General features: G+C 39.5%; 1 protein-coding gene across 4 annotated transcripts; it reads right to left on the reverse strand.

Moving 5' to 3' along the window:
• Positions 1–1,957: 1,957 nt before the first annotated feature.
• CENPN (centromere protein N) lies at positions 1,958–22,994 on the reverse strand. Of its 4 annotated transcripts, none has more exons than XM_031458009.2 (11): positions 22,855–22,994; positions 19,095–19,275; positions 17,405–17,450; positions 15,527–15,586; positions 15,157–15,233; positions 9,964–10,140; positions 7,951–8,052; positions 6,604–6,667; positions 4,969–5,081; positions 2,827–2,953; positions 1,958–2,592 (listed from the first exon to the last, which is right to left on the reverse strand). In XM_031458009.2, the coding sequence occupies exons 1-11, from the start codon at positions 22,884–22,886 to the stop codon at positions 2,510–2,512; spliced, it is 1,062 nt and encodes a 353-aa protein (XP_031313869.1). In that variant the 5' UTR covers positions 22,887–22,994; the 3' UTR covers positions 1,958–2,509. The 4 variants fall into 4 exon arrangements, with proteins under 4 accessions (XP_031313869.1, XP_010978781.2, XP_031313871.1 ...); XM_010980479.3 differs by having other exon boundaries at positions 4,969–5,084; XM_031458011.2 differs by having other exon boundaries at positions 4,969–5,084; positions 22,775–22,899.
• Positions 22,995–23,130: the final 136 nt, after the last annotated feature.

Raw genomic sequence — 23,130 nt, forward strand, 5'->3', positions numbered from 1 at the left:
TACAGATTCCAGGACGGATTAGAATGTAGACATCTGTGAGATGCGGGGTACTGTACTATTCTGCCCACCACAGTAACTAATTCTGATTTTAAAAATACTGTGGGCCGAAAAAACAAAACAAAACCCTGAACAAAAAATGCTCCCACATCTATGTGTGTGAGACAGCCTCTGTGGGCTATTACTTCTTGCAGCACGATGTCTAAGAGTGCAGGCACTGGAGTCCCACTGCCTCGGGTTAATGTGGGCTCAGTCACTCACTAGCAAGTGCTAAGCTTTTGGTATTCACTTCAATAGAATAAGGCTAGTGATGCTGCCTGCTTTATAGGACTATTATGAAAATAAGCTAATACACATAAAATACTTAGCAGAGTGCCTGCCATGTAGTAAGGGCTCAGTAAACATTAGCTATTTTTCATTTCTGGAGACTCTACCTAATGTGCAGTAAATTCCTTTGGCTGTAGAGGTCCTTGGATCTGCATTTACTGTTCTATCTGTCCCCACAGCTGCATTTGAATGCCGTATGTGTTTCTGGACTTTCAAGCATGTAACAGGTAAGAGTTCCATGTGTTCTCATTTCCTGAAGAAGGAGCCTATGGTTGAGCTGCAGGGTGCAGGCTGAAGTGATTCTGTTGTTGGCTGGATAATACGAATAGCATCTTTCTTGTTCAGGCTGTAATTGAATATTCCTGCAAAGCACCAGGAAAGGCTATGACCCAGTGAGAAATCATCCCGGGAACCTGGAGGGCCTCTGTGCAGACTTAATGCCGGCATTCAGGCACCAAGCAGAAATGCCTACCATGTGTGTGCATATAGAGACAGATGCTTAAAACCATACTACGGTCCACAAAAAAATGAGCATTATTAAAATAGCCCCTACAGATTCTGTGCCTCACTCCGAGATAACTGAAGTATCTATGCCACTTGCTAATTAAATCTAAAAATATATTTTTCACATAAGATACCTACAATCTATAGATAATATCATTATGTTACAAAGCATTATTTAGCCCCTTCTTTCTGATTGTATTTATATATCTGTATATTAAGCCTCTTTTTGATTTTCATCAGAAGCAACTGATGTACCAATTTTTAAATATTTTCTTTCACAAGTTGGTGTTTTCTCCTCTGCTTTGGCCACTAACTCCACCCAAATTTTATTTTATTTTTTAAATTGAAGTATAGTTGATTTACATGTTGTGTTAGTTTCTGGTGTACAACATAATGATTGTTTTATATATATATATATATATATTCTTTTTCATCATACATTATTACAAGCTTTTGAATATAGTTCCCTGTGCTATACAGTAGGACCTTGTTGTTTATCTATTTTGTATATAGTAGTTTATATCTGCTAATCCCAAACTCCTAATTTATCCCTCCCTCCTTTTCCCCTTTGGTAACCATGAGTTTGTTTTCTGTGTCTGTGAATCTGTTTCTGTTTTGTAAATAAGTTCATTTGTGTTATTATTATTTTTTTAGATTCCAAATAAGTGATATCATAGAATATTTGTCCTTCTCTGTCTGACTTACTTCACTTAGTATGATAATCTCTAGGGCCATCCACGTTGCTGCAAATGACATTATTTCCATTCTTTTTTATGGCTGAGTAATAGTCCACTGTATATATATACCACAACTTCTTTATTCAGTCATCTCTCGATGGACATTTAGGTTGCTTTGTCCAAATTTTCCATTTTCCTCTAGCAGCTGAGGAGGCCACCTGTATGTTCTTACATGGTAATCTTACCTCTAGTTTTACTCTGTCCTCCTATTCCTTTTCTGTCCTCCATTTACCCATTTACCTCCATTTTTCTCACCTTTTAATTTTATCATAATTGTACATGTGTTCTTATAATCCCAAATCCTTTATGGAACAAGATAGGGACTAGATTTTAAAATGTTATACTATTTAGTGATGATCACTGAAGGATTTTCATCAAAAGTAATCAATGTACCAGTTTTTAAGTATCTTTATTCACAAATCAGTATAATATTGGTCAGTTTGGATGCCATATGTATGATAAAAAAGATTGAGAAGTGTCATTTTTATAATGAAGTAATTATTTTATATAGCTGAATGATGCGATATGCTGCCTCCTGCAATAATAACTTAATGCACCCAACTTTATTCTTTGAATGGACCAATTTTACAATTCTCCTAGAAAGTTCTGAGTTGGATTTAGTTTTCTGGTGCTTTGTTCCATGATCCAAGGCTTAAGAGAAAATCCATGGAAGCGAGCAATTGGAACTAGACCTCTCCAAGATCGAGGAGAGACAGGAGTGAGAAAAAAGACATTCTGCCACATCTTAAAGGTCCACAACTGCTATGCTTTGCAGGAGGAGGAATGACTCAATCCCAAGAATTATATTGAACATTTCTAAATTGTCAATATCAGGGATTAATTTCTAAAACAAAGTTTATGGACAGAAGCTATCCAGCTAGCTGCTAACTAAAATGCATATGCAATACAGTCAAGGATGCTGTGTTTGCAAAGTCACATACATCTTATTTATCTCTGATTTTAAAATAATTCATTCCCTTATTGGGTATGCAAGTGAGCAATGGAGAAAGTGGTGCATCTGCAATACCTGAAATTAAAAAAAAATGAAAATAATCACAAGGGCAAAGATTTGAGTTAGTTTAAAAATGATCAAAATTAGAAGGTAGATCATGAACCCCCATTAGGTGATATGGAATATGCAAAACAGGGCAATACAGCAGACTAGGGCCATGAGGAAGCTCAGGGGTAATTAGTTAGCAAAGAGGGTCAAATGTAGTATGTTGTTAATTCTTCTGGCTGATGAAATAAGCTGACTACTTACCGGCTGGTGCTAAGGATTTCAGTGCTTCAAGAAGATGCGGGCTAGAGAACTTTACCAGGCAACGGAGCGGTTCCTCTCTCTCAGCCAAGATACCCCCGTTTAAGTCACTTTTGAATTTTGTTTCAAGCTGTCAACAAATATATTTATACATGACTATTAAATATATCAGTTGGAATGGCAAAATAGAAAGAAATAGGATCATGTATTTCATTAATTGTTATCAAGAAATACAGGGATCATTGGGGGTGGGAACCATTTAATTTGCTAATTGCAGACATTGAGGGCAACCAGTCTATCACACAATATTGCGCACAAAACGCCAAGTGTGCACAATGCTTGACATGCAGGAGAACTTGCATGTCAGTCCTGCCTGCAGGTGCCCTTTACTTGAGCATAAAGATTGCATTCTTAATGGAAAATGAGCACTATCTTTCGTAATCTGTCATTTTCAATGTAAAAATGTCATGTCTTTTGAGTCACTACCATAGTTTAACTTCTTATTATGGAAGATTTCAAAAATATACAAAAGTAAGGAGCACATTATAATGAGTCCCCATGTGCACATTATCCAGCTGCAATAATTACCGATTCATGGCCAGTCTTGTTTCATCTGTTACCTGACCTCCAATCCCTACTGCCCACCCTCTATGGATTATTTTAAAGCAAATGCAAGACATCATAGTATTCTACCTGCACATATTTCAATGTGTATCTAAAAGAGACCTAAAGAGAACTCTTTTTAAAAACTTCACCCCATAACATTACCACACCTAAAAAATTAATAACAATTCCTTCATATCATCAAATATCCAAGTACTGCTACTTCAGTAGGTACTTGGCTCTTCAATTCTAACTTTGAATTCCTTTTTTTTTTTTTTTTACTTAAAATGATCCTGAAAATTTAGAGGCAGAATGCTGAAATATTTAGAGGCTGAGTAATGTCTGCAGCTAATTCAAATGGTTCAGAATAAAGCAAAGGAAAGAAAGCAAACGTGGCGAAATTTTAACAATGAGTGAACTGTGAAGCAATGGGGAAATGGATGTTCACTGTAATATTCTTGCATGTTTTCTGAGCTTTTGACAATTTTCAAAATAGAAAAGGTAGGGAAAAATTAGTAGCAGGTATGAATAAATGTGTGCCTTGACTTAACAGAATAGAGCCATTCTAAGATGTACATAAAAGGAGGTTTTGTGGATTAAATCTTATGTATCCTAGATCAGTCATTTTCTGTGCAGAATCAGCTAAGGGCTTGTAAAAACAGATGGCTGGGCCCCACTTCCTGAGTTCCTAATGCAGTAGGACTGGGGGGGACCAAGAACTTCCATTTCTTACCCATTCCCAGGTGATGCTGATTCTGCTGGTCCATGGACCACACTTTGAGAACAACTGTCTTAGAGTATGAGTCGTTGAAAAGAACTGGGTTAAAACCTGCCATTCAGGGAACCCAACCTGAAAGGTGTCAACTTTTCTCACTAAAAAACAAATCAAACCAAATAGGCCTGAGTGAGCAGATCAATGGCAGACTTAAAGTGTGGCCCAAAGCTGTAGGCAGCCAAGCAGAAAGAATTTTACTGGAAGGTTTGGGGGGAGGAATGTGTTGGGGGTATGAGTATTAAATTAGGGTGATATAAACCTTGATGTTTTGTAATGGTGGCAGTGGGCTTGCCCCCGACCTGGCCTTCCCAGTGGCCAGTGGATCACTTCTGGAATGAGCTTGGTTTACAGGCTACTGGTTTTTCCCCATGCGATGCCAACTGGGCTAAGTAATGACTTATTAATTCACTCTTCCATTCAACAAGTGTATATAAGCTCTGACCATGTACAGGTACTGTTCTAGGTATGGATGGGTACAAACCTGCAAGTTTTTTTCTCAAAAATATAGATCATAGCCAGTTCTAAGTAACTGAATTAATATGAAAGGTGAAATGAAAAGGCAAATTCAACATTTCCAGAGGTCTCCTCTGCAATAGAGGAACTTACTAAAATTGATAAAGAAGTCTATTTTAACTCATACATTTGTTACACAAAATTAAAGTGAGAAATGAATAAGAGACAGTTTCTTAGAATTATTTTCCACTTAAAGCTTTTGTTCTTTTTAAAAACTACTGATAACCTGTAGTTAGTTTATAGCAATGTCCTACCTTATATTGTGCAAATTCTAGTCTTGGTTGAGGATAGTCTCCAAAAATTTCTTGAGTCACTCTCTGGATTCTTTCTTTTTCTACTCTGTTTTCATGAATGATCCTTGAATCCACTACTGATGGAAGATTTCAAAAGAAACAGCTGTTAGAAATATATTTCATCCATAAAGTATCATCCTTTCATTCTTAACCTTGCAACTTGCTTGTATAATTTAAAAATAATGTTTACTGTTTCCTTCTTGATTATAATAATTTCTTACTGTAGAAAAGTTGGAAAGTACAGGCTAATAGAAAAGAAAATGAAAATCACCCATAATTCTACCACATAGAGGTAAGTACTGTTAACATTTGAATTTATTTGTCTAATCCTTTTTTCAGTGAATAAAAAGATACGTATTTTTTAAACTGGGATTATAAAATATACATAGTTTTATATCCTGCTTTCTTCAATTAAAATTTAAGATGTTTAAGAAGAAAGGATACCTCATAAATACGTTTAGTTCACAATGGCTGTACCATTTCATTTTATTGCTAAACCACTGCCAAGAGACAGGAAAATTTTCACTTTTCTAAATCTATATTTTACCCCACCACTTCTCTGAACTTTCTGATTCACATTGGTAGTTTCATCACCTATTCTCTTGGGTTCTCTAGGAAGGGACTCATGTTACCTGTGAGTAGCGATACAGTTACAATATTAATTACAGGCAGACCTCAGAGATAAGTGGGTTTAGTTATGTACCATTACAATAAAGGGAATATTGCAGTAAAGCAAGTCACATGACTTTTTTGGTTTCCCAGTGCATATAAAAGTTGTGTTTATATTAATACAGTAGTCAATTAAGTGTGCAATAGTATTATGTCTAAAAAGACAACATATATACCTTAATTAAAAATACTTTATTGCTAAAAAATGCTATCATACAAGCCTTCAGCAAGTTGTAATCTTTTGCATTAGTAACATCAAAGATCACTGATCACAGAGCACCATAACAAGTATACTACTAATGAAAAAGTTTAAAATATCGTGACATTTACCAAAATGTGACAGAAAGACACAAAGTGAGTAAATGCTGTTGTAAAAATGGGGCCGACAGATTAGCTCAATGCAGGGTTGCCACAGACCTTCAATTTGTAAAAAGTGCAACATCTGCGAAGTGCAATAAAGGACTTGAATAGCAGTTTAATCCAACGAGTTAGGAGCCTGGGCTCCAGACTCAGACAGATTCGGACTTCATTCCTGGCTTTGCCAATTCCGAGCTGTGTGACTTTGCCTAAGAAGTTATTACACCTTTCTGAGGAAAAGAGCTTGGTCATGGGACTGCCGTGAGGATTCAGGAAACGATACCTATAAACACCTTAGTATAGTGCTTAGCACAGAAGAAATGCTCAACAACTATTAGCTAATTTTTGTTTTTGTTGTTTTTACTATTATTAGATGCCATTCTAGGAAATTCTAAAAGGAAACTATAGTAGCTTAGCTTTCCCCCTTGAACAGAAATTTAATTTTCAATTTTCTGAAAACAGTAAAAAATTTTGAATCACAATCTTAGTATATAAATGTTTTACTGAGTGATGGAAATCTGAAAAGGCATGTCCTTCCAAATTTCAGTTTTCATCTTAAAACACACATACTATTTATATCTAGCCCAAGGCTTCTTTCTTGTAGAGGTGTGGTAGAGTTGTGAGTTTCAAAGGTCTAGGAAAAAGAAAAAAAGAAAAAAGTGAATGTTTTCCTAATTTTATCACCTTAAAGTAAAGATACTAATTGGTTTTAGTGCATAAAAGTGTGGCAAATCTTATCTTTTGTTCTTCCCAACAAAAAGAGATTTGAGGCCCTATTCAGACTGAGTTGAGCATTTCTCCTAGAGCAGACCCTGGCAGAGACCACCAGAGCCAGACACATGGCTGTTCTGTTTGAGGAGCTTGTCCCTTGTTAACATAAAAATGGATCTGGAAGAAGTAGAGGTGGTATGAGTGCAAAAGCTAGAGGAATCAAAGGCAGCATTTCCAGTGTGATGTTTCAGCTTTAGAGCTATGTCTTTACAGCACAACCTCAGTAAAAAAACCTCACTGGTTCCTTTTGGAAAAATAACTTTCCTTCTGTAACTATGAATCTCTCAAGCCCCTTTGCTCACTTTCCCCCACTGAAGCCAATGTTTTTATAATTAAGTGTTGGACAATATAAATTTTCTTTAAAATGGAACTGTCATAGCAGCGACACTTGATAGCAATTTGGTAGGAGGGTGGTGGGTAAGAGGGAGGACCTGCTGTGGGAGAAAAATCATTAACTTCTTGATGTTAGATTTTTTTCCCTTAAAGAGTAGCTTGCAGAGAGCCATCACTTCCTTCTACTGAGAACAGATGAAAATACATTAAGTATAACATATTTAAGGGCTCGAAGATATACACAGAACCTTAACAACCCAATAGAGTCTGAACATATGCGCACACAGATGCCACACAGAGGGAAAAAACTCTGAGCCTGAGACCAAGGCCAGATCCGTTCTTATCATTAAAGCAAAACAATGCATTCAAATAATTTTGACAAATAAATAAATTGTGGGACTTAATAAAGCAATGCTTCCTCCTCTGCTTCTGACAACCTATATCACCTACTTGACTGATGGGGCAAAAAATTCTGCTTCTCTCTTGCATAACAGAATAATATAATCAGCTTCAAAATACAATGTCAAGTTACTCTAAAGAGAAAATTCCGATTGGAAAAGCTGACTTGGAAACTAGGATCTATCACACAGACTCCAATGACTAATGAGCAGTAAAAAACACAATATAATTATAAAAAGATGATAGTGAGGACTTTTGTTTCCTTTCATGTTTAACTGAAAACTTTCTCCACTTTGGGAATATCTGAAATGATCTCCTTTTGGTGGAGGCAGGCTTTCCCAGATGCTCAGTGTCTAAATTATGTGAGAGAGAAAATGGAGACTTAACTTTAAATAGAGTCACTGATGGGCTCACCTGATTATACTGTTTGAAAACAATAGCCTTAAGAGAGTCCAGATATCGGCTTCTGAGGTCCATTTTCACAATCTGATGGTGTTTGCTAGCAACTGTCAGTGCCTTGAAGCGAAAATTAGCAAAACTATTAGGATTACTGTGTTTCTCTCTGTATTTACAATCTTTGTTAAAAAAAAATGTAGGAGCTGTAATCAGTTAATAATTTCCACTTAAAAGTGAAAAGAAATCGACGAAAATTCAATCTCATGGCCTGTTACTCAGCTTGAAAAAAAAAGTGGTTAATGGCATTAAAGTGCTCACAAATGCAAGGTCTTCTGTAACATTTTTAGAAAAGTGATCCTGTTAAAGTTAGAAATTATAATACATTCAGTTCAGAGTTAAGAATAAACAATGAAGGCTGCCTCTCTCACTCCCTTGTCTTCAGAGACGGCCTGCACTCTATGGAATGTGTATCTATTTTTACTTTAACTTGAGCACCCAACCCCCACACCTCATGGCCTTTCACCTTTTGAAACAGCCTACACTCTGCAGTATGTATCTCTCTAAATAAATCTCCCTGTACTCAAAAAAAAAAAAAGAATAAATAATGAATACTCAAATGTTACCATTTTTGATTACTAGTCATTTTTCCCCCCTTTTTTAACGGAGGTGCTGGGGATTGAACCCAGGGCTTTGTGCATGCTAAACATGTGCTCTGCACTGAGCTATTTCCCTCCTCCTGATTACTAGTCTTTAATACTACAATGATACCAACACACAAAAATACAAACATGTATGTATGTTTTAGGACAAATATTGAAGAAAAAGTGCATATTAAATGCAATTTATAAAAGCCTCCCATTACCCAGGGAGAAAAGTTAGAAGAATGAGACAGAATTAACAGAATAAGGTATTTACCTGAAACTAGACAGTAGAAATCAACAGAAAAGAACAGAAGCTTTTGGGGTAATGTTTAATCTAGCTGTGGCAGGGTGGACTCACTTGGCTGTCAGTGGATGAATGACCACTATTTACTACGGAGGTAGAGATTCCAAGTGTAAAGGAGAGCTAAGTGCCAAAAGAGAAACAGACACACGCCTGGAGGGCTGGCGCTCCATGTTGCACTAGAGGTGGTGCAGCCTACAGTCAGCTCTGGGACCAGCTGAGGCGTCATCGTAGTGCCGACTATTCACACACAGTAGAAACAGCAGCAGTCACCAGGCTAATTAGGGATGAATTGTTTGGGGGCAAGATGCTAGGAAGCCTGTGATACCAAAGGCAGAATCATAAAGAGAAGCAGGCTCTGACCAGAGGACCATCTTATGTGAAAGCAGGTTTCTTGTGTACAGAATGTGGGGAAAATGGTTACAAAATGGGGGGGGGGTGGAGTTCACTAACTAGCAAATGAAGCAGTCATGAAAAAGCAGTGAGGTACATGCAAAAGTATCCTCACTGAAATGTTCTGTTAAGTTAAAAAAAACAAAATACACACTCTATGTACCACCCTGATTTTTGCAATAAAACATCTGAAAGGAAATAGTAAAACTGTTAAAGTAGTTATTTTGGGTGAATGGGGTTGGGAAAAAGGGTATAGTCTTAAAAGACTGTTTATCCTTAGAGACTTTTTTTTTTCCCACTTTATTACTTTTTTTTTAAGGAAGGGTGGAATTAGGTTTATTTATTTATCTTTTGGTGGAGGTGCTGGGGATTGAACCTAGGACCTTGTGCAGGTTTTAAACACGTGCTCTACCACCGAGCCGTACCCTCTCCCTCATCTTTAGACTTCTGTGTTGGCTGAATTTGTACACTGAGTGTGCATTACTTCTTGATGACAAGAATAATGAAGAGTTCTAAACTAATGCTTATGCCATGCTCCCCCAAGCATAATAGTAACACTTTCTGCTCCTTATTTTAGGAGATCAAAAATTACCTGTGGTATTTTGTATCAAATGATAGATACGGTGCAGTTTAAACCTACACAGACCTTGGATAAGGATAATACAGTATTAGAGCCGACAGTAATTGGTTCCATACCTGACCCAGAAGGGGTAGGTTGCTCTTCAGCAGAGAGGAAGCAACGAAGGCATATGGCGTTTGGGAATAATACACCACGTAAACAGGTTTGTACTGGTTTGGCTTTCTATACTGTGTTCCCCAGGCAATTCGAATCCATACTGCATTCTCCTCGGTGTCTCTGAAGCTGACTGTCACCTTGTTAGAAAAAAAAAGGATGTAAGTTTCCTAATTAAAATCTCACTGTGGCACCAATAACAGGTGCTTTTTAGGGGTGAAGGATGTTACTATAATCTTGCACACAGCCTGAGATCTGGCAGTCTTTTCTCCTGCTTTTCATTACAGTGTTTTGGGAAATCTTTGGGAAAATAGTTTGTGGTTATTTTGTAAAGACACACTGGTGCCTTGCAAAGTCTCTTGAACAGATAAAAAAAATTTAATCCTACAATAAGGGTATCACATCACAATTTTCAGTAATTTCTTGGGCTTCTCTTGAAAAACCATGAGTTTATGATGTCAAGCAGTCTTACAAAAGAGATACCTTATAGGGAAGTATTTTTAGCATGAAGCACAGACCTAGCTTGCACTGTAAAGTTTAATAGTAAGATTTCTATGTAGCAATGAGCTTAAAAAATACTAAGCCTAATGCTTTTATCCATTTAGCTCAGACACTAAAAATTACCCTAAAGCAAAGTTACATGGCCAGAATATAGGAAATTCTACATGGTTTCCATTTCCTGGATAAAACACAGACTGTTCTCAACTTTTAAATGATTTCCAGTTACTCTGGAATTTAATAGCCTACTCCTAGATTATTAGCCCCTCTTGAACCTCAGACCCTGGAGAGGAGGCACTTGGACAGGCGCACTTGGTTTGCCCACATCCCTTTATTTCCTCCCTCTTGCATCTTATTCCAGGAAAAGCAGGTGGTACATGGCTGCTGACAGTAGCAAACAAGGCAGTTACAGGATCCCCCTCGGATACCACGATACCAAAATCCGAGGATGCTCAAGTCCCTTATGTAAAATGGTGTAGTAACTGCAAATAACCTACCTACACAGATCCTCCCACATACTTCAAATCATTTCTAGGTTACTTATAATACCTAATGCAATATAAATGCCATGTAAATCATCATAAATCCAATGTGAATGCTATGTATACAGGTGTTGGCACAAAGCAATTCAAGTTTTGCGTTTTGAAACTTCCCAGGATATTTTTCCCAAGTATTTTCAGTTTGTGGTTAGTTGAATCCATAGACGCAGAACCCATGGATATATGGAGGACCGACTGTATTTTTGACTCTGCCCACTCTTTCTCTGGCTGCTTCCCCAAATTTCCTTGGTGGATCAGACAAGGAATCCTTCCCAGTCTGGGGCGTGGAGGATGCAGAGCAGTCTGGCCCCCTGGGTGAGCCAGCACAGCCCTTGGCCACAACAGGCACTCAGTGGACCTCTGCCAGCTTGGATGGAAGAGGACAGTGTCTCATTCCAAATAGCCTCTTTGCATCACATTACAAAAGCAAAAACGCTTGTGAAATCAAGATTGAATGTAGTATACAGAAGGCACGTTTTCACTAGGAGAAAAGTGGTAGCATTCAACATAGTCAGGTAGTCTCTCTAGTCTAGGATGAGGATAACTTAAGTGAGGGTTCATGGAGGGACTTAAAGAGGTCTGTGACCTCCTGAATTGAATGCACTGTTGTATATACAAGTCTAAATGTATGCTTTTCTGGAGAGGTGTTGTACCACTCATCAAAATTTTCCTAAGGGCCTATGATTCAAAAAAGGTTAAAAATCAGCGGTCCCAGAGAAAAGGACATCCACAGAGTCAGGATAATCATAGCCCTGCTGACTTTCAGTTGTTCCATCTCACAGTCTTGTAGTAAAGAAATAAGATTGCTCAGATACCTGAAGAAGTAGGGCCCAAATACAGACCTTTATTATTTTCCCAAGAAACTATCTCAATAAATATCATGTAGCAATGCCTGGGGTAAAGCATTTTCACGTAGGAGAGCTCAGATTAATATCGCTCAAGCTTGAACTAGTGCAGCAAGGGCGCTAAGTGGTTTGGCTAACCTGGGACTATTCTGCTGGCTAGGGTACCCTCCAGTAGCTATTAACTCTAAGTAACTGGCCAAGACCCACAAGCTACTGAACATACATACTAGAAAATGTTCAGTCTGAGAAGCAAATGAAGCCTTCAATGCAGACTCACCAAATATTTAACTACATTAACATATTTAACACAGACCGTCATTACTATACTACGTGATACACAGGCATAAAAAGGGACAGTAGATTTGCCACCTTTTTACAAGCGAAACATTTTTTAGTTTGTTCTCTGTAAATTTTCCAAGAACTGTGTACTATGAATAGTTTCACCTGGTAAGATGTGCAGTTAATCCTCTCTCTCTCCCTCACACACACACACCCACCTACCCACATACACACACAGGCTCCACCCACCACTCCCCAGTTGGGCTCCCTGTGTTCTCCCACACCAGCTTCTCTACCCTATTGATTCAGGGTAGGAGTTGTTAACCTGAAGTCCGTAGTTAGAATTCAAGGTGTCTATGGACTTGGTGGAGCAAAAATTCCATCTATATGGGAACTAATTTCTAACTAAAATTTAGCATCTCCGTCAATTGTGAAGGTAGGCATCAAAACAGTGGAATTTAAGGACCTGTTACTCTATTGTCCATAGAAATCCCAAATACTCTTATCACATTACAACTGTTACACGTTCCTCAAAAATATTATTTATACTCATTAGTATTTTGAAACTGTTTTTAGTTTCATCATGAGATTCTTTATTGTGTTAATAAAGAAGCACATGCATTACTGTACACAATTTGGCATTTTAATACCACAATAACTGTATGTAAATATAATTGGTTTCCCTTGTGATTCTGGGTATTTTATTTACAGCATTTAAAAACACTTTTCTGAGAAGCAGTCCATAAGCTCCAGTAACAGCCAAAGGGTCCTTGGCACAAAAAGCTTAAGGCGCCTGTTCTAGAGCAGCAGGTGAGTCACTCTTCACTCCTGGGCACCAGGAAATACTACTTGGCATGACATCACCATCATCAGCCTTTGGGAAAGTAGGGTTATCCAGCCACTAGTTAAGTTACGAGTAAGAAAGTGAAGATAAGCTGGGAGTCCTCGGTCAATGGAGAAAAGGGGTTAGAACATGTGGGCCAGCTCAGAGTAGAGGGACAGGGGACACAGAGAAGACACAGGGGCTTTACCTGTTCATCCTCATTATCTAAAACCTGCAGGATACACAGCATATCACTCTCTAACTGGCCTTTCAAACAGGACAGATGTGATTAATTAAAAAGCTCCTTTGTACCCACCCCCTCAGCCCCGTACTAGTGTGCCTGAAATTCATTCAGGAGGCAAAAGCTTTTAAAACATGGCAGTAATAAGAGAAGAAATCTAACAACTGAAATACGTGGGCATTAAAGTAGGAGGAAATGTGAGTGTTTCAGACTCTTTCTCCTCGCACGGGGGCAGTAGTGGCACGGGGTTCAGAGAAGTTTCTGGTCTCTAACAGGAGAGACCATCAAGTGAGGAAAGGGCACCGAGAGGAAGACGCAGATAAACTCCAAACTGGAGCTGAGAGACCGTCTCGAGGTTTCTTGATTTGGGTGAAGTAGGGTGGGAGTGTTGGCTGTGAATATTTCTCAAAATGAGTTAGCTGGTCACATTCAATTTCAAAAGAAGGCTGGTTCCAGAAACATCAGACCATATATCCACAACACTACTGGAGAGCTGGCCAGGGATGTGCCAATGAGGCTCTTTGTTTTAAAAAAAAAAAGTGCCGTGTATGTAACCACACCTACTTTCCAGACAGGACTCTCCTTTAACCTTTGCAAAGTTCATAATTTCACGGTAAGACTAGTTTTCAAATAAGACGGTCCAAAATAACAGTTTAGGAATAAGGTAGAAAAAAGTGCTTGCTTATTCACAAAATTAAAAAACAAAAACAAAAACAAAACCAAAAACGAGACACACACCTTCTTTTGGCTCACAATTTTTTTGAATTAATTTATAAATTAAATGGACCTCCCACTCAAAATGCTGGAGATTTTGTTTTGTTTTATAAACCTGCAGTGATAAATGGATATGTGGAAAGCATGACAAGTTACAGACAAAGGATGAGGTAAGGAGGTGGAAAGACAGGTCAAGAAGTTTGAGTATCAAGGAAAAGGGCACAACGCTATTCTAGAGAGGATGGCCATAGCATAGTGAATGTGATGGATTTTTTTTGGCATGTCTTTATATGCCAGGAGGACTAACGCAGACTAAGGTGAAAAGATAATGAGGTAGGGGAGGCTGTCAGGAAGTGATCGCCTCGACCTGTGATCAGGTGTCCCGGTGTGCCTGTAGGAATGGATTGCAGCTGAAGACTGCCCAGCTCTCGAGCTGCGCTGACCAATAGGGGAGCCACGAGCACCCCAACTCGCCACTGCCGCTACTTAACTACATTCATTACAGTTAAATAAGATTAACGTTTTAGTTTCTCAGTCACATGAGCCACTACAAGTGCTTAGCAGCCAGCTCGTGTACTGATTTAGACCACACTGATCTAGAATATTTCCATCACCGCGGAGTTCTGCTGGGTAGTGCTGCTCTTGAGAAAGGAGCATCTGCCCTGAATTGAGAGTCAAGGGGAGAGTGAAGTTTTTACAATAAGTAGAGTTTGTCTTTGGTATGGAATAGAATAGTGTGGAATGTTACTAATTGCAGGTCTCACAAATTAGAGAAACAAGGTGTACAAATGAACTTATTTACAAAATAGAAACAGACTTACAGACATAGAAAACAAACTTGTAGTTACCCAAGAGGAAGGGGAGGAGGGATAAATTAGGAGTATGGGATTAACAGATACACACTACTATATATAAAACAGATAAACAGGAAGAATTTACTGTATAGCACAGGGAACTATATTCAATATCTTGTAGTAAACTATAATGGAAAAGAATAAAAAAAAAGATATATACATATATATGTATAACCAAGTCACTTTGCTTTACACTTGAAACTAATGTTATATTGTAAATCAACTAAACTTCAATTAAAAAAAATCAAATCTGAAAAAAAGGCAGTAACAAAAAAAAACCCTAACAAACAAGGCAGCAAATTTTAAATGCACAGATGCTATGAAACTGAATTTCACAGAAATTCAGATAAAGTTTATTCTTACATTTTTTAACGCTCTCTGAAGAATTTTCTTGAATGAACTTTTGAATTGCTCCATATCAAAAAGGTCAATGTCTTCACCTGTCAGAGTGAAAAAAAAAATCAAGAATAATCAAGGGAGCTACAGTGTCTTCAATACATTTGCAAAGACCCTGAAGGTAAGCAGTTAGTATAACCTCAAAGGGCAAAAATCATATCACACAAATGCTGCTGGAACCTCTGACACAGCATCACCAAATATATTTCTCACTTTTCTATAAATGAGTAATAATCACCTCATTTGGAAAGAAAAGAGGCTTAAGAGGAACTGCTGTTTATTTTTAAATTGCCAAAATATCAAATACAAGTGTTTGGTTTAAAATGGAAAGCATTACCTGGTCTTCTGCTCATCTGAAAGACATCCCACACTTTCTGGTGCCGATGAAATTGAGTATCTGAGAGAGGGAGGAAGAGCTTGTCACTGTCCTATCAGAGAACTTTCTAATGATGTGCTTATAAGTCCATCTTTTTAATAATGTGAAAGTGGAGAAAGTAGTAATTTACGAAGTAGGTTACAAAATTTCTAATCAAAATAATAAATTTTATATGGATTAAAATAAAACAAGTCATAAAAAATTACTCAGTGTACTAGAGATTTAGCATTTATTCCTACTTAGTCAGGCCACTTATTCTGTCCACACAGGTCTATTCCACAGAATGGCACATTTATCCAGCTGTCCAGGGATGCTGTGCTCCCGGAACCGGCGTTTCCACTGGCTGTTCCTTTCTTTAGAGCACTCTTCTCCCAGCTTGTGGTAAGCTTCATTCTTGCTCCTCATTCTGGTCTCTACGAAAATGCCACCATGCAGAACGGCCTACTGCGAACATCCTGCCCAGGCTGACCCCCTCTGGCCCTGCTTTAGTTGCCCTCATAGCACTTACCACTACCTGACATGACAGCATATATTTAGATGTTCGTTTGTATGCTGCTGCTTGTACCTGTGGAATATAGGACTTAGTCTTTGTCACTGCTGTATTCCCAGTGTCTGGCCACTGGTTGGCAGTAAACACATATATTTGATGAATGAATGGATGAAAGTATGATATAGAAGACACCCTTCAGGAGTTACGAACGTAAGAGTATCTTGGAGTAAAAATGACCCAGGAAGTTAGTGAGTTCAGTCCCGCCACATTCCCATCTTGGTTTTAGTCTGTCTCTGTGCTCACCTGTCTGCATCCTGGTGTCTTTGGATCAAGGACCAAGGTGCTCTGTACCCCATAAAGAGGGGATGTTGGCCCGAACACTCAAGGACACCAACTTGCTATGCTTTTGTCTTATTACTTTTCTTGTCCTGTGTCTTTTTTCCCCCTTTTTTGGTGCCTTGGTATCCTTGTCTCCCCATTTCATCCCATTTATGGTGATGGCCTGACAATTCATGATTATCTAGTTTTGTCTAAAACAGGTGTAATCAGGTATAACATGAAGCCTGCCCAACAGACAGCATCCAAAGGGGTTATGCTTCTTTCTGGTATTTTCTTTCTTTCTTAGTTCTGCATTTCAGATTTGAGACGGCCTGCTAATTGATCTTTGAATAAGGATCTCTGAATAATGGAAATTAAAAATTTTTTGTCATTAATGATTCTTTTAAACACCATGTCGAAGTTCATAATAAATGGCAAGGACTTAAATACAAATGAAGACATTTCCTCAAACAGAACAGTCCTAGACTAACTAATCCATGCTCTTTGTGACAAGCTTGGTGCACCTCTAGTGACCCCTGTCCTAGCCAGGGGCCTGCTCTCCTTCTAGCTGCACATGTGGACCCTGGAGCCATGCGTGCTTCCCCCACGCAGTACCCCCTTGACCACGTGAAGTCCAGTCAGTTTTAATCCTTACAACCTGCACTGTAATTGGAACAAATTCTTGGAAATATATTTGCAAATTCTGTTAATGATAATACAAAGCCTAACAAACATTTACTCTGTGCTTACTGTGTGCCAGTTACTGTGCTAAGTGCTTTTCAAGTTTTACCTTCACTTAACCTGCGCAACAGTCCTGTGACACAGACGCTGTTACTGTCTCCGTTTTACTCAGGACAAGTCTGAGGCTTAGAAAAGGGGCTGTGACTTGGCAAAGGACACCAGACTGGTAAGTGACAGAGCTGAAATATGAAACCAGGTCAGCTTGACACTAGAATCTGAGCTGTTAGATACAAACTGCCCTCAAATGAAACTGGGCTGGTCGAAGGTAAATATAAATCTCCAAAACTTACAAATGATGTCTAAAAGGGCTGCGTCATTGAGACTTGCACGCTTTTCCTGAAAGAGAAAATAAAATATTTAGTAATTATGGCGATAGGTTTGGTTCTACCTCATTCACAGCATATTTTAGGACTGCTTAGAACAGACTATGAGGGCCCTCTTGCTACTTTACCGACAATCTGTCTCCAGTCTGTGCTTTCCTGTTAAGTAATAAATACCCCGTCTGATTCATGTCTCAGTACAGGCTCTTACAACTGGTCTCCCACCATCTACTCCTTATCACTTTTAACTTTTTTTTCCTGTGTGTACATTTCTTTCTTCTAAAAAATTTTTTGTGTATATATATTTTTATTGCAGTATAGTCAGTTTATAATGTTGCATCAATTTCTGGTGTACAGCACAATGTTTCAGCCATACATGAACATACATATATTTATTTTCATATTCTTTTTCACCATAAGTTACAAGATATTGAATAGAGTTCCCTGTGCTATCCAGTAGAAACTTGTTTATCATATTTTGTGACAATCCTCCTGTATTTCAAAGTGAGAGACACTCTGCCAGAGTTCAGTGTGATTCAGTGGGTTTGTAGATGTAATTCTTGGTATATTTGTGGGAGAGGGCAAGCTGTGAATCTCTCTACTCCACCATTCTTGGCACCTCTCCCTCACTTTAAATTTTTTGTTTTATTTTTCAATCAACTGTACCCTTCTAGACTTCCACTATACCAGGGTTTCTCAACTGGGCACCAGTGACATTTTGAGTCAGGTCATTCTGTGTTCTGGAAACTGTCCCAGGATGTTAAGGAGCAGTCCTGGCCTCTACCCACTTCTCACGGTTTTGACAACTAAAAATGTCTCCAGACATTGTGTCCTTTGGGAGACAAAATCATGCTGGCTGATAACCACTGCTCTGTACATACATATTTATATATTTGCATATCATATAGTTTCTTCCAATGTTATACAGAAAGATCTAGTCTATTCTTTTTAATGGTTGAACAATATTTTGTTATGTGGATGTATCATTATTTATCTAATCTCCTAGGTATCGCTGCTTCCAGTTTTTTGTATGTAAACAATGCTAGTTGACATCTTTATATATATATATTTACATATCTATAACTAGGCATATAAATGTTTATCAGTTGTAATATTCCATTCCACCTCCTTATTTTTTATTATTTTCTCCATATATGGAAATTTCCAGAAGTGGAATTGCTGGGTCATAAAGTCTATTTATTTAAAGATGAATGCAGGAAGGGTATACTGTGATATGGGAATTCTTTGTACTATACTTGCAACTTTTCTGAAAATCTGAAATCATTCTGAAACAAAAAGCAAACAAATAAATAAATATATGTGAAAGAGAGTCTCTTTCTGCACAACTTGACCAGCTTATTTGAGTATTGTTAACTTTTTACATTTGACAATCTGATAGGTTAAAAAAAGGGTACTGCTCATTATTTTAACTTGTATTGACTGTCTGCTTTTTCTCCCTTGGTAGTAACTTCTTTTCCTCACTGGTAGGTATTCTTTGCAAGTCAAAAAAGCCAATTAAAAATTAGTTCCTTTTTCACTATAGAGGTAGGTAGCCTTCATCACTTCATAGCTTAAGTCTATTTTGGACTAAGGAAAGGAAAGAAAACAAAAACCAAAGGGTAGCATGATGTTCAAGGTTAATCATTTTGAACACTGTTACCTCACAAAGCAGAACCAAGTCCTGAACAAGAGATTCCTTCCTCTGCCGGAAGTTTACAGTCTGCAGATGATTTTCAGACAAAAAATCCCAGGCTTTTAGGACTGCCATCATTTCAGTCATTGGGATTTTCAAGATGGTCCTCCTGAAAAACTCAGCAACAGTTTCATCCATCTCTTTGGCACTTTAATAAAAACAAAAACAGCACAACAAAGTATTAACCAAACACAAAAGTATAACTTAGTGAATTTTCAGCTTCATATTTTTAGCTGGAATTTTGATTTGTAGGTCAAAGACCCAAATTTACCACTTTTCAGGCACTCTGTGAAGAGTGTTTCAACAGGAAGATTTAATTATTTTCTCCTCAAGTGTATATTTAAATATGTTTTAAAGTTTTTAAAAATTAGTGCTCTCTCTCTTTTCTTGGTTACAGTATTTTGATCTTTCGATGGCAAATGATACGTGAATCATTCACTCATTTACTGATTCATGTATCAAATTACTGAGGCCCTGTGTGTGCCAGGCATTTTTCTAGCCACTGGGGATAAAAGATAAAAATCCCTGCCAGTATGGAGCGTCCATTCTAGTTGGGAGAGACAGGCAACAGGAGAATCACAGAGTGTTAGCAGTGGTAAGTGCAGAGCAGAAAGTGGAACAGTGTTAGGAAGCCAGTAGTATTGAAAACGGAGCAGTCTGGAAGCGGGATGAGGGGATGGAGAGCAGGCCTCATAGGGAAGGTGGCATTTGAGGTAATCCTTGGAGGAGGTAGAGTAAGCCATGTGGCTAGCTTGTGAAAAGCTTCCCAGGCAGATGGAGCAGCAAGTGCAAAAGCCTTGGGGCCTTCAAGAGATAGGGAGGAGGCCTCCAGGGAGCCAGAGTGGAGAGTGAAAAGGCACAGAGGAGGTGAGGTTAGAGATCACAGAGGGCCCAGGCGGCAATGCAAGGATGATGGCTTTTACTCTGACAGAAAGCGGCTGCTGGAAGGTCTTGAGAAGAGGCGGGATGTGCTCTTGCTCAGGTTTTCTGCCAGGATCAACCTGGCTACTGTTCTGAGAATGCAGTCTAGGAGGAAGGGCAGAAGCGGAGGCCAGCTGTAGAGCTCCTGCAATAATGCAGGTGAGAGATGATGGAGGGCTGAGGTGGACGTGGTACAAGAGGTCAGATTCTGGATATACTTTCATGAGAGAGTCCACAGGATTTCCTGATGGGTTAGATGTGGGGTTTGAGAAAAACAGAGAAATCAAAGATGATGCCAACGTTTCTACCAGGTAACCAAAAGAAGGGAGTTGCTATTACCTGAGGTGGGGAAGACTGAGGGTGGCTGCAGAGGAAAGCTCAAGAAATCCACTTTGAACATGTAAATTTTAAGGTCAATTGTTAGATTCCCAGTGGAGATACTGAATGAACAGCCGGATTTATGAACCTACAGGACACAAAGGCTGGAGGTGGAGAGGACTGTAGTCTTTTTCTTCTTTAAGGCATTGCCAATTAACAGTTATTACCTAGCTTTTCCTGCCCCATGGCTGAAGGTGAGATTCTCCAACTATCCAAAAGGTCCTGAGTCCTAAATGTGGTGTGGCTCCCTCAACAGACAAGGGCAGTGATCTGGAGCAAAACCTAGTCGCTGTCTTAAAGTTGTGGCACTGAGAAGGGGTCTCTGAGCCCTCTTATTACCTTCCTCAGGGCAAAGGCTGTGGGCCACGGGTGACAACTGATCTCAAGTCTGCTACCTCATTTGGGGACACTGATAGGCATCTTTCTCTCTCTTTTAAATAGAGCATAAAAAACAAGGAAGCATGATTTCTAAACAAAGATTAAGCAGGATATCTGCAAACTTTAAATTCTCTTAAGACTACCTTCTAGGAAAGGGCACATGGACCTTGGTTTCCGTGTTTACAACAAGAAGCGGAAGTCTGCCTGTCAGTCTCATAGGCTTCCACCATGACTATGGGATTTCCAAGGAAAAAGGAGATTCCTCTAAAAGAATCCTGGCTGTGACTTACTTCTACCAGTTGAGTGTTTGCTGAACACAGTATATAATTTACTACCACTGCCCAATTCTGAAAAGATATGGGTAGTTGATGTATTAAAGATACCAAAAACAATAGTTAAAGTGGAAAGATTAGGAGCTGTTTACAGAGAGGAAAATATCTGAATTAAGAATGTGGGAATTGGGGGAGGGTATAGCTAAAGTGGTAGAGCACATGCTTAGCATGCGTGAGGACCTGGGTTCAATCCCCAGTACCTCCTCTAAGAATAAATAAATAAATAAACCAAATTACCTCCTCCCACAGGAAAAAAAAGAGTGGAAGCAGCATCAGGATCATGAAAATTGAGCCCGATTTGTTTCCTTGTCCAGAGAGAGGACCAACCTGTCTTAATGTCAAGACTGAAATCCCCACCATGGTCTATTAGATCTTGCTTTGTTTGATTCTTGCCTCCCTGTCATCTACTGCTCTCTCCTTGGCTTTCTGAGCTCCAGCTATATTGGCCTTTCAGTTTCTCTATTACAAAATGATCCCACCAACTAAGGGCCACTAGGTTACCCCTCCCTAGAAGGTTCTTCCTGCATCTACCCTCCTGGCTCTTGCTGTAATTCAAGTCTCAGCTAAGCTTCTTTGCAGAGAGACCTACTCTAACCACACAATCTAGTTATCTCCCCACCTTCGACTGCTTGGGTTTACAGAATTATCTGAAATTATATTGTGTATTGATTACTTATAGCGTTACAATATTTCATTAAGCTCCACTAGGGCAGGAACTATGTTTGTCTTATTCACAGCTGCATTCCTAGAATCTAGAACAGCATCAGTTAGTCTAGTCAGCCCAAGAACTGTCTAGTGGAAATACTTGTGGAATGTAGTGTTACTCTCCCTTAGCAGCTGTGTCTGGAGGTAAACAACCTGGGAAAGATTAGGGTCTAACAGTCAAGTGAAAATATCAAATGAACGTCTCCCATCGAAAACACTAGTGGTGGTGGCCAGGGGTGGGTGCGGGGGTGAGTGGTTGTTAAAATGCAGATTCCTGGGCCTCAACGATTTTAAACCGGGGGGTATGGGGGACCGAGAAGGGCTTGAGATTTTTTGCATTTTTGAGTAAGATTCTTAATTCTAGCTACAGTTTGGGAATGCCATTCTAAAGAGTTCTGGTAGAAAGAGTGCACGCAATGTCATCAGTAAAGTTGGATAACCCTTGAATAAACTCTTCTGATTCCCTGTGATTATCTAATTTCTTTTTATTTCCTAACACTTAGCACAGTGCCTGGCATACAGCAGGCGCTCGAGATGTAAGAGCTGAATGAACGCGCGACAAAAAAGGGCCCTTTTAAGTAACTTTCCTGTAAATCTACACCGCCGAAGAGCTGCTACAAGGAGCCAAAGGAGTAATGCAAGAGGTTGCAAAGGTTAAAAAGGACGGACGCCAAAGTTAACCAAATATCAAAACACCAAAATCGAGAGAAAGCAGCAGCTCAGGACGCGAGAGTTCAGGAGCCCAGGACAGCTGGGGGCGGTTCCAGTGTGACGTTGGCCTACGTAAGGCCCCGCCCACCACGGACGGATGTGACGTCACGACCGAGCCTCCCCGCGCTCCTCACCTCAGCCCAACCGTCGTCCCCCGAGACGTCCCCGCGACCAAGGCCCAATCCCGCAGCTTGGGACGTGCGGCCGGCGCGAAAGAGTCACCTCAGAGGCCTGGGACGTGGCTTTTTCGAGGATCCTTCCACACTCGGGGGCCCGATCCCAGGCCGTCGGGGGTCTCTTACCGTCCCACATTGCCAGCCGGGTCTCTTCTCATCAGCTATTCCCGCCGGCAGCACCTTCAAAGCCACCAATTGCAGTTCCCGCCGCCCTCGAGCCCCGCCCACCGGAGCTCAAACTTTGGACTGTACCCTCGGCACAGGGGACCGCATGGGGAGAGCGACAGAAGTGAAACTCGCCGAGCCCCCGCCTCTCTCTCCTTAGTAGAGAATATTGTTGGAGTGCAGCTAATCTCAGCCACGAAATCTGGCTTGTCGGTTTGGCTTCGGTTTAGGCTCTGC

This window comes from Camelus dromedarius, chromosome 9 (assembly GCF_036321535.1).
Source record: "Camelus dromedarius isolate mCamDro1 chromosome 9, mCamDro1.pat, whole genome shotgun sequence".
Classification (NCBI taxonomy): Eukaryota; Metazoa; Chordata; class Mammalia; order Artiodactyla; family Camelidae; genus Camelus; species Camelus dromedarius.